The sequence below is a fragment of the Phacochoerus africanus genome, chromosome 15, assembly GCF_016906955.1.
Source record: "Phacochoerus africanus isolate WHEZ1 chromosome 15, ROS_Pafr_v1, whole genome shotgun sequence".
Taxonomy (NCBI): Eukaryota; Metazoa; Chordata; class Mammalia; order Artiodactyla; family Suidae; genus Phacochoerus; species Phacochoerus africanus.
The window spans coordinates 124,914,483-124,926,746 of record NC_062558.1 but is presented as its reverse complement, the minus strand read 5'-3'; the positions used below and the strand labels follow the sequence as shown (position 1 = coordinate 124,926,746).

Below are 12,264 nucleotides of genomic sequence, written 5' to 3'. Positions count from 1 at the left end.
CATGTGATAAAGCAGGCATCTCAAACCAGTGGGAAAAACATGGTCTAGTCAGAAAGAACAACAGGAGAGCCTCCCGCCAAAGAACAAAGGATAAACTGCAAATGGTTTCAAGATTTACATGTGAAAAATGTAACCATAAAAGCTCTAGAAGAAAAATTGGGAGAATACCTCTGTAACCTCAAAGTAGTAAAGTCCTTGCTATGACTTGCAATCCAGAAACTGTGAAGGAAAACTGATCAATCTGACCACAAGAAGAAATACTCTACAGGGTCAAACATACCATAATTCAACCAAAAAAATGAAAACAAAAGGAAAAATTACTTGCAACTCATGTCAGAGACAGTTAATTTCCCAAACACATGAAGAGTGTCTAGGAATTGACATATAAAAGACCAACAATCCAATAGAAAAATGGGCAAAGGATATAAACAGAGATCACAGAACAGGAAATATAAAAATGCGTCTTTAATAAGAAAAGATGCTTGGAGTTCCCATCGTGGTGCAGTGGTTAACGAATCCGACTAGGAACCATGAGGTTGCGGGTTCGGTCCCTGCCCTTACTCAGTGGGTTGATGATCCAGCGTTGCCGTGAGCTGTGGTGTAGGTTGCAGATGCGGCTCAGATCCCGCGTTGCTGTGGCTCTGGCATAGGCTGGAGGCTACAGCTCCGATTCGACCCCTAGCCTGGGAACCTCCATATGCCGCGGCAGCGGGCCAAGAAATAGCAACAACAACAACAACAAAAAGACAAAAGGAAAAAAAAAAAAGAAGAAAGAAAAGATGCTTGACTGTGTCATGTTGAAATGCAGCAAAATGCCAGATATGAAGTTTGCAGGGGGAAGCTAGTATTCTCAAACACTTCTGTAAGAACATAAATGTTCTGGCATCCATAGATGGTAATTTATCAATATTTACTGAAAATTACTACGGTGTGGAACCACTGGGAGTTCATCTGACAACTATACTTCCCCATGTGTGAAATGATGTCTTTACAAGCTCACAATACATTTGTTATAGCAGATGCCCATCAATATGGGGTTGGCTAATTAAACCTTGGTAAACTGCTACAATGGAACATTAATCAGCTATAAAAAACGATATATGGGAGCTCCTGTTGTAGCTTAGCAGTAATGAACCAGACTAGTATACATGAGGAAATGGGTTCAATCCTCGGCCCTGCTCAGTGGGTCAAAGATCTGGCATTGCTGTGAGCTGTGGTGTGGGTGGCAGACACGGCTTGGATCCCATGTTGCTGTGGTGGCCGTGGCAAAGGCTGGCAGCTGTAGCTCCGAGTCGACCCCTAGTCCAGGGAACTTCCATATGCCATGGGTATGGCCCTAAAAAACAAACAAAAAAGGACATATGCCTATATTAATACCTGTATTACCTATCTACCTAGAGATGGGAAGACTTTCAAGAGAACACGAAGAGAAAAAGGCAAGGGGTAAAAGAGTGTGTATAAAAAGGGCAAAAATTAGACTATACATTCATACTGCTTGTATTTGCATGAAGGGATTCTGTAAGGATGCTCAGGAGAGCAGGTGTGGGGGCTGAACAAATGGATGGGAGGGAGACTTTTCACTGCCTTTTTTTTTTTTTTTTAACCATGTGAATGAATGACTTTAAAAACGCCCTTGAGACCAACAGCTGGGTGTATTTACTTGAATTAAACAGGAAGGAGCCAACTTCAAAACAAAACAAGATGGAAACAGCCTAAGTCAGTAGTTTAGGCATTTAATTTAATTGGCAGTTTAGGAACAAAATGGGTACCTTTTATCTTCAGTTTACTGTATGCTCAGAAGCAAGCCCGCCCAGATTTCTCACCACACTGTAATCACTCTGCCGCAACCATGATATTAGAGCCAGGAAGTGAACTTCTCAGCTTAAGTGTCCAGAGGGAGACTTCAAACGCCTTCAATCCACCTCAAGAGCAGAGCCTCCATAAAAAGCTTTCCTTTACAGCTACTTGAAAATTTCTTCCCGGCAAGTAAAATAAGGTGCAAATCAAATCCCTTGTGTATGGAGGTAACAAGACAATGACACGAAAATGCAGCAGCAAAACCAGAAGACCTGAAGCCACAAGTCAGACAGAACCACCTGGAATCACCCAAATGCAAAAACCCTTTGCTAGCAATTCCAGCAAGTCTGAGCAGCTCGGAGGTGGAGGTGCTCATTTGCTCATGGAATAAACAACTCCTTTGCTCCACAAGCCTTGCTGCCAGAATGTTTTCTCAGGACGAGCCCAAGTGTAACTCACACCAGACTCTGTCCTCTTAACACAGTGGATTCACTTGGCACCCTCATTCCCATGAAAATGACATCAAATTCCTTCATATGGGAATGTCCAGGCCTCTCACTGTTTTGTCTTCTTGTTGTGGGCACTGTTGGTTTGCCAATATTTAACCTGAAAATGCCACATTCTAGATGTGGTTCGGCAACACTGAGATTAAATTCCCTGTGTTCTGGGGACCTATGGGTCAGAGTAGCTGCTCCCAAGAGCAGCACCCGAAGTTTTCTTGTCATGCTTTTCTCACCCTCTCTTTAAGGACGTTGAATTCCATCAGCAGCCCCCACTTCCATGTACACACACACACACACACACACACACACACACGTGCGCGCACACACCCATACCACCACAGTGCCAGCTGTCCACATGCTATGCGATTGTGACAGCAGAATGTGAAGCCCTGGGCTGAAAGACAAGAGCCCCAGTTCTTCCACAATTAACGCTCCTCTAAGACTGCTGTATGACCCTGGCAGTCACATGGCCTCTCTGAGCCTGTTTCTTCATCTGTAAAACATTCTCTAAGAATCTGTACAGCTCTTCAGGAGTTCCCGTCATGGCTCAGCAGTTAACGAATCTGACTAGAAACCATGGGGTTGTGGGTTCAATCCCTGGCCTTGCTCAGTGGGTTAAGGATCCAGTGTTGCCGTGAGCTGTAGTGTAGGTCACAGACGCAGCTTGGACCTGGCATTGCTGTGGCTCTGGCACAGGCTGGCAGCTACAGCTCCGACTGGACCCCTAGCCTGGGAACCTCCATATGCCGCGGGTGCGTCCCTAGAAAAGGACAAAAAAAATCAAAAAATAAAAATGAAAAATAAAAAAAAATAATCTGTATGATTCTTCTCTTCCAACCTGCCATCTGCCAGGCGCTTCAGTCTACCCATTTCAGGACCTCCTACATCCATGCCAAAGTCAACAGTGTTCGATCTTTTCTTCCATGAAAAAATTAGAAAAACTTCACAGGGAATCACTTCCTTTTAAAAGCAGGGCCCTTGGAGTTTCTATCATGGCTCAGTGGTTAATGAACCCACCTAGTATCCATGAGGATGTGGGACTGATCCCTGGCCTTGCTCAGTAGGTTGGGGATCCAGCATTGCCATGAGCTGTGGTGTAGGTTGCAGATGGAGCTCGGATTCCATATTGCTGTGGCTGTGGTTTCAATTGGACCCCTAGCCTGGGAACCTCCATATGCCGCGGGTATGGCCCTGAAAGACAAAAGACTATAAAAGCAGGGCCCTGTAAGGAGGAGGGTACAGATTCAGCAGTCCTTGGCCCTCAGCCTCTGAGGGGCTGCGATGGGTTGACTTTGTGGTTGGAATGTGTGGGCTCTACATGCTTAGATGGAATGATGTTGGCTCTGACCTTGCAAGACAGCCTGAGGTCTCGAACATGCTCACCCTCCCCAGGTGCTAGGCCATCCTGGAGAAAGTCTGGCCCTTGTTGAAAGCCACTTCTCCTCCTAAATCCAAGAGGTTTTTCTAGGATTAACCCAGGAACGTCATCTTGGAAAACCACTTCCTTATCTTGTATTGTGACCAGTCCCTAATTCAAGTAATTATAGTTTTCCAGACCAAAATACCCTTCTGAAATTCTTAGTGGATTTTTGAGTCAGTTCACATGGTTCAAGACCCATAAAAAAGTTTATACTCATGAGCCTCCCCCTGGATTTGGGCCCCGTGTGTTCAGTTCCTACCCCCTCCCCCTCAATGGGAAGCTACTGCTCTTAGCCTCTCACAGATCCCTCTGGAGTTTCTTCCTGTACATACGAGCGAATACAGAGACAGACCCTTTTCAGCTCCCTCTATTTTTGATAAAAAATAATATATTCCACATGCCGTCTATACCTAACTTTTTACACTCAATTTGTTTTGGTGTCTTTCCCCATCAGAGAATTTCCTCATTCACTTCCTGCACCTGCCCCGTGTTTCACCATATGAAGGCACCATAATGTATTTACCTGTCCCCTGTGAGCAGACATTTGGGTTGCCTGAAATCTTTTATGACTGCAAACAACACTGCAAGGAATAATTTGGTATGTGCACTATTTTGCACCTGTAGGGCTATCTGTAGGATAAAGTACTGGGTCAAAGGGTCCAAGCCTTTGCAATTTTGATGGGCCCTGTTAAGAGTCTCCCCACAGAGAGGCTGTACATTCCCACCAGTAGTGCATGAGAACACCAGTTTCCTATATACTTGCCAGTGGAGCACCATACAAAATTTCAGATTTTTGCTAATCCAGTTAAGTGGAAAATGGGATACATCAGCCGGAGGTGTGCTATTATATTGAGTGAGATTGGGCATCTTTTCTTACATCAAAGGGGCACCTGTGTTTCATTTTCTGGGAGCTGCCTGCGTTCACTGCCCGTTTTTCTACTGAGTTGTTCCAAAATGCCCCCTTTACCAACAAGAGCTGCAGCTAGCACACGCTACTGATATTTAAGACTTGTCATCTAGAACCAGGATGAACAGATGAAGAGACCAGCTGGATTTATCAGGCAGGGGCTGTTCCTTTCAAGTGCACAGAGAAGGTAAGGAGCTGTGTTTCAGCTATGAAGACCCTAGCCGTTAGAGGAAGTTGTCGTTTTAATCTGCCAGCATGCTTTCCCTGTCCCACTGTCATGCAAACACACCCTCTCTTTCTAGTGAGAAATCCAAGTGTTCCTCCCCAACCCCAAGGCTGAGGACAAGCACACGACTTAGGTCTGCCTAGACAATCTTTTCCCTCTGACTCCTGTGATTGGTCAAGGGATTGTCATGTGACCTATATCTACCCAGTCAGAGCTCTCCAGGGAAAGAAGTCCACTTTCTTTCTCACAGAGTAACTAACTTGAAAGATGCTATAGGGCAACTTTGCTATGTAGGGAAAATCTGCCTGGGAAGGAAGCCAACAGAAGAAAGCAAAATAAGAGAAGAAAAGGAGAGGGACTGAGCTCCTGGATCCCATTGTGCCTAGAAACAGGATTCACCCCCTGGGTCTTCCTGGTTCCACAAGCCAGTTAATGCCCTCTTCTGCTTAAGATGAGATTTCTGTCACTGTGACCAAAGACGCCCTAACACCAAGTCAAGAGACGTGCACTCACCCTTGCGGGGTCGACATCCAGAGCATCACAGACCGTGATGGCAAAGTGCTTGGACCTTTCAAAACTCCCTTTGCCGATGCTGTGAGAGCCATCTATCAGAAACAGGATGTCCACCGCCGCCGAGCACCACATCACTAGAGGAGGGTGGGACAGAAAGGGTGACAACCAGCTTCCCTGCAGTCTGGTCCCAAGAATATCTTATTCCCAAAGCAGAGTGGAGGCGGAAACAATCTTGAGGTGGGCCAAGCGCCTCTTGTCATAATGGGAGATAAACACTGGAGAAATTCTGGGCCAGAGGCGGCCCTCCTGTGCAGTGAGGGGCACCTACCTACCATGGGCATGAGGTTCATAGACAGGACTGTATATGAGCATCTGTGTAATAATGGGAGAGCCTAATTCGACAACACTAACTGAGCCATAGGAAAGGAAGGGGCTACCAGGCCAGTGACAGATACCCAAGAGCCTGGGTTCCTGCCCTTGGGGGTCACGATCTCGTCTGGGACACAGCCAGGCACCTTGGTACATGAGGCTGCATCACCTAAGAGTCTAAGAAATGATAACCAGCACTGACTGCTTCTTTCCTATACACCAGGTGCTGCTTTAAATACTTTATATGTACTGATGTATTTCTTTCTCATAACCACCTTGAGATAGGTGATTTTTATCTTTCAACAGTTACATTGAGATATCATTCACATACCATGTAAGTCACCCATTTAAAGTACACACTTCAATAGCTTTTAGTCTAGTCACTGATATAGTCTATCACTATTATAGTCAAATAGAGAACATTTTCTGCCTCCTCAAAAGGAATATCTGTACCCTTTAGGTGTCAGCTCCCTAGCCCCCCACCCCCACCCTAGGTAGATTTACAATTCATGTTCCCATAGGCGAGAATGAGCAGAGCAGGGCACAGGGAAATGCAGGAACTTTCCTGAAGCCAAAGTACCGGGAAGCGGTGGGGCCAGGAGTCAACCCCAGGCTGTCTGGCTCTAGAGTCCAAGCTTTGTCACCTCGCCATGAAGATGCCAGAGAGCAGAAGTCAGAGAAGCACCAGGGAGAAGGTGCCACCCAGTAGCACCGGGTGGGGGGGGGGGGTCTCCAGGAGGGAAGGAACTGCAGGGCCTCTGAGAGGGTGGGCATGGCCTGAGCATGCGGAGGGATGCTGAGTGGGGAGGAGTGGAAGGAATATGGCAGCAGACGAGGCTGGCTGGGGGGACGGTGGTCACCTCACGGAAGACCTTGACGCTCACGCCAAGAGACTTGGCGACAGGAATTTTCCTAGGGTTTCTACCCAGGAAAGGAACTCGGTCAGGCTCCTGCGTGGGGCAATGATACGGGCCACAGCACGAAAGGAGAGGCGTGGCGTGGTGTCCCTAGAGTAACACGGCATCCCTTGGATCCATCACGCAGAGGCGGAAGTGGGTTGTTTGGAGGGTCGAGTAAAACGTGGACTTACTTTTGCTGGCGGCTGAAATCTTCCCCACAATCTCCTTGCTTACGTGGATTTCCTGAAGAGAGAGGGATGGGGGCGCTAGGAGAGAAAACCCCAGAAGCTGTCATTACGAGGTGGGGAGGGGAGGAGTCTTAGTCCCCACGTTATGTGACCAGGACAAGCAGGTAACAAGAAAGAAAGAGCAATGCAGAGGAGTTGAATGATAACATGTTTTCAAAATTACCAGATAGACAACATAAATAAACCCTGTCACCCTACTTCCGTCAGGTACCTCTGATTTAAATTTGGGTATTTTGGAGTTCCCAGTGTGGCGCAGTGGTTAGCGAACCTGACTAGGAATCATGAGGCTGCGGGTTCAATCCTTGGCCTTGCTCAGTGGGTTAAGGATCTGGTGTTCCTGTGAGCTGTGGGGTAGGTCATAGGTGTGGCTCGGATCCCACGTTGCTGTGGCTCTGGTGTAGGCCGGCGGCTACAGCTCCAATTAGACCCCTAGCCTGGGAACCTCCATATGCCACGGGTGTGACCCTAAAAAGCAAAAAAAGTAAATAAATACATAAATAAATTTGGGTATCTTGAAGACAAAAATGAAAAGTTTTCATTTTTTACAGAGATATCGGATACAGAGAACCTGTGAGTCTGATGAGCTTCCTCCCAGGTTAGGCATAATAACATAATAACTGGGTGCCCCTCAGGGTGCAGCTCTCTGTCTTAAAAGTTAACCTCGGATGTGAATGGATGACTCACAGAAGAAATAGAATGCATAGAAAAGCACAAGGGAATTTTTTCCAACAGGTGGCAAAACAATTTAACTCAACTGGATACCCTTTTAAATGTGAAATTTAGATGATCGAGCTCTAAATTTAAATGCAACTCAGCCATCAAAAAGAACAAAATAATGCCATTTGCAGCAATATGGATGGACCCAGAGACTCTCATCCTGAGTGAAGTAAGTCAGAAAGACAAAGACAAATACCACATGATATTACTTATACCTGGAATCTAATATATGGCACAAAGGAATCTTTCCACAGAAAAGAAAATCATGGACTTGGAGAAGAGACTTGTGGTTGCCAAAGGGGAAGGGGAGGGACTGGGAGCTTGGGGTAAATAGATGCAGAATGTTGCCTTCGGGATGGATTAGCAATGGGATCCTGCTGTGTAGCACTGGGAACTCTTGTCTAGTCAATTATCATGGAACACGTAATGTGAGGAAAAAGAATGTATACATGTAAGTGTAACTGGGTCACTATGCTGTACAGTAGCAAAAATATATATACAAAAAAATGATTTAAAAAAAGTGCAACTGGAGAAAGGTTAAACCAGGAAAACCTTTTCCCATGGTGGCACTTTAAACTGGTACCACTCCTTTGGATAACAATCTGGCCAAATGAATGAAGAATCATAAAAATGCTTACATCCTTAGATAGACCCCATAGTATCACACCTAGGAGTTGATCCAAAGGAAAAACAATTTCAGAGAAGAGGAGGAGTTCCTCTTGTGGCGCAGCCGAAACAAGTCTGACTGGTAACCCTGAGGATGAGATCCCTGGCCTCACTCAGTGGGTCAGGGATCTGGCGTTGCCGGGAGCTGCGGTGCAGGTCTCAGACGTGGCTTAGATCCCTGCAGTGCAGTGGCATAGGCTGGCAGCTGTGGCTCCGATTCAACCCCTACCCTGGGAACTTTCATATGCTGCAGGTGTGGCCCTAAAAAGCAGGGAAAAAAAAGAGAGAGAGAAGAGAAAATGAGCACCAAGACACTCCTCCAATGTTGCTTCAGAGGAACACTGGTGATGACAAATACCCAAGAACACAGGGCACGAGTAATCACTGATACATTCAACCAGCTCAACTCATATGAACAAGGGCTAAAAAGTCAGGGTAGGAAGTTCATGGACGTATTTTTTTTTTCTCCTCTATGATTCCCAGTAAAACGGTAATAATGGGATGTGAGCAGTCAATAACATTTACAAAATAAATTTTGAGGGCAGGTTAACACGCCAGGAGTACTGAACAGCGAGCCAACCATGAAAGCCCTGAAGACAATGAGGTGCCCTTTGGAGGGATGACTGGAAAAGCCTGCTGTACGTGGTCAATATCAGAAGTGTACGTGCAGGTGCTTATAAACATCGGTGTCCGGTAGATAAGCACAGAGGGCACAAAGTGGGTGGGCAGAGCCCAGGGGCAGGCCAGGCCTGGAGGGGGGCAGGAGAAGGAATGTGAGATGAGGGTGCTGCTGGGGAAAGAGGGAGAGGAGAGGGAGCCAGCTGGGGGCGGGGAAGGACTCGTACAATAATAGAAGGGAAGGTGGGCTCTGGGGGATTTGCCAGTGCCAGGAGAAAGAGCTGGAAGAAGAGGCCAAAAAAATAATGTCAAGTTCTGGTTCATTAGTTGGCTGCCCATCGGCTGGTCCCAGCTCCACCTTCTGTGGCTTCTGCCCATTCACTAGTCCCCAGATAACAAACCAAACCAGTGTCTAGTTCTCCCCCGACCCTATCCTGGACTTTCCGCTCACCTAACATGCCCTCCCTTCAATCTCTACTTGCAGAGAAGATGCTTCTAGGCCGAAAATGCTGAACCAGCCATTAGCTCCACAGTCAAAAGCTGTCAGACAAATACGTATCTTTCATGAGGTTGAAGAGTCAGCCACTGCCGTTTTGCCACCAGAGGCAGAAACAAGCTACAGTAGACAGAATTAAAGGGGAAAATTCCTCCCCTTCCATAAAATACAACAGATGTTGGGACAGAGGCAGGGGTAATGCTTCCCCTTGCCAAAACCCCAAAACAACACGATAAACACGCCTTAATTCAGCAAATTGGTCTTCCAGAAAACAGAGGCTTTCTGCTTCACTGCATCCATATGTCCTCAAGATCTTGCCAACTCATGGGACCCCACTGCAGCCCATCCCACGATGCAGCGGTGCCCCCATGAGCGCCCACTCCCCCGGAAGCTCCCCGAGGGCGGGAAGATTTCCACTTGTCCTTCCCAGAGCCCAGCCCAGCCCTCTGCACAATTTGACCAAATGAATTACAAAACTGTTCACATCCTTGACCCTGTCGTCAAAGCAGCGAGGCACTAAACTTTCCTGAACGAGCCCATGAAGGATTGGCAAAGGGCCCAGGAGCTGAGGAATCCCTAAGGTCCTATATGAAAATACTAAATGTCTTAGCAGCACATTCTCCAGGTGGCAACTAGCAGCCATTGTCCCTGGATGGGAGGGAGGAGGAGCTCCGAGAGCAGGGACAACTTACCACAGAGGTGACTTGGCTCTTTTAACTGTACCACATGCTCAGCGTTATGGCAGATGCCAGGTGTTAGGGGAGCAGGTGCCTGGGTGACATCCCCACTGTGCCCCTGTGAAACTACCTCAGGACTCTGAGGAAATTACCGTGGAAAAGGGAGCCACTGCATATGGAACTGCTCCTTCCTCTCCCAGCCAAGTCAGCCCACACTTCCGAGGACCACCTACCTGGGATTCAGAACCTGAGTGTGCTGGGGGTTGGGTGGTGCTAAGAGCTGGCAGGACTGAGAATCACTCCTCTCCTTAAACCCTTTCACTGTACAGTTAAGAGAGCCAGGGCTTAGAGCGAGATCTCAGGGACACTCCTGTCTCCCCAGAGGAGCCCAGAGTCAGGCGGCGGTTGGGGGGGTGGTGGAGCAGCCTGGAAGGGAGGGGCTTGGGTGTTCATTCCAGCCCTGCTACTAATAGCTGTGTCACCCCAAGCAAGTCGCACAGCCTCTCTGGGCTTCCCCTGAACAACCTAGGGATGGTCAGATCAAGTGTTCTATAAACCAGACAGGCTACAAAGAACTGCTGGTGGAACAGAACCTCTCCTGTGCCTGGGCTTCCAGGGACCCCATTTAGGCTCTGTGTCATTTTCCCCCAATCCCTTGGCCATGAAGCTACTGTGTCACAATGACCACCCACATCGCTTCAAAAGAGGGGACAGTTGGGCTGAGCAACCACACCCTTCCTCCACTCTCCTATCTCCAGAGGCTCCAGAGAACAGGCAGGTGGTGACAGCTCACCCCCATTCCCAGGAAAACTTACCTCCAGCAAACAGGAAAATGCAGATGGCTTCCAACAACGGGAAAGAGGGCATGCTGATTTAACTATAGGGCCAGGACAAGGAAAAAAAAAAATCATCAGCAATCAATTCTGTGAGCTCACAGTCACCACACCAAACAAGATGACAATGGCTCAGCCTTTCCCAGGGCACAGATATGACCCTAGAGGCTGCTCCTCGCCATGATAACTACGGCGGCCTGGGGAAGACTCAGATCCCCAAAGCCCTGGAAGACTTTATTCCAGTGCCTTTGATTTTAAAGGACAGCCTAACATCTTCCCCAGACACCTGCCCCCCCCCCCCCAAAGCCCCAGCTCCTTCACAGACTCTGGCAAGGTGCGCTGTGTCCCAGCTCAGGCTGGGCCCCGACCAGCCAGGTGACCCCGAGGAAAGCCCCTCCCGGCAGCCCCTCACTTCTTCACAAGGTGTTAGATTTTGACAGATTCGATTTCTAGGTGTTCATTTTCCAAAATCTAGCAAGGTCACCCAGCCTGTACTGTCTACATGACCTCAAAAAAATAACACGGCTGAGGAAGAAACAAAAGCATTTTTGTCAAGGTTTTTGTTGCCTAATGATGCTTTCAGTGTGGGTAAAATTCAGTTCCACGGGGCCTGATAATTTACCAATTTTTGAGGGAGATGCTACGGATGGGAAGTGAGTAGGGGGAGATGGGCACAAGTGTGCAGCACAGAGCAGGGAGACTCTCTGCAACCTGACGCTCACCAAGTCCCTTTAACATCCTAAATAAGGGCCAGCCTCCTGCATCTAAGAATGTGGATGGTGGAGTTCCCGTCATGGCGCAGCGGAAACAAATCCGACTAAGAACCATGAGGTTGCGGGTTTGATCCCTGCCCTCGCTCAGTGAGTTAAGGATCCAGTGTTGCCGTGAGCTGTGGTGTAGGTCACAGACGTGGCTTGGATCTGGCATTGCTATGGCTGTGGCATAGGCTGGCAGCTGCAGCTCTGATTCAACCCCTGGCCTGGCCTGGGAACCTACCTCCATATGCCATGTGTGTAGCCCTACAAAGCCAAAAAAAAAAAAAAAAAAAAAAGACTGTGGATGGCAAGGCAGAAGCCCCACATCTTCATTTATGGATTTAGCCCCTCGCCCCCTTCCCTACCTCCCCCAGGGACACCACTTCTCCAAAACACCCAGCAGGAGCCTCCTGTCATCCTCAGCAACTCAGGCACGTGCCATGAACTTAACCTGCACTAAAAGGAATTGTCTTATGTGTCTGATGCACCTGCACCTCTGCCTGGGCACATAAAACACACCTCCCAGCTGCAGGAACAAAACAGAACTTGACCCTGAATTCAGAGGATTTGCTGACCAGGCTGAGAGCCATGGCTGCCTTGACAATCCGAGCTACCCGGGG

General features: G+C 47.9%; 1 protein-coding gene across 2 annotated transcripts in view; it reads right to left on the bottom strand.

The window, feature by feature from the left end:
- The window catches only part of VWA2 (von Willebrand factor A domain containing 2), a 45,135-nt gene that overhangs the window by 27,646 nt on the left and 5,225 nt on the right, over positions 1–12,264 (bottom strand). For both annotated transcript variants that reach the window (XM_047762110.1, XM_047762111.1), the window contains exons 2-4: positions 10,872–10,933; positions 6,826–6,900; positions 5,367–5,500 (exon numbers count right to left, since the gene is read on the bottom strand). In XM_047762110.1, the coding sequence (XP_047618066.1) occupies positions 5,367–5,500; positions 6,826–6,900; positions 10,872–10,923 (261 nt within the window). In that variant the 5' untranslated portion in view covers positions 10,924–10,933. The remainder of the gene's footprint in view (positions 1–5,366; positions 5,501–6,825; positions 6,901–10,871; positions 10,934–12,264) is intronic.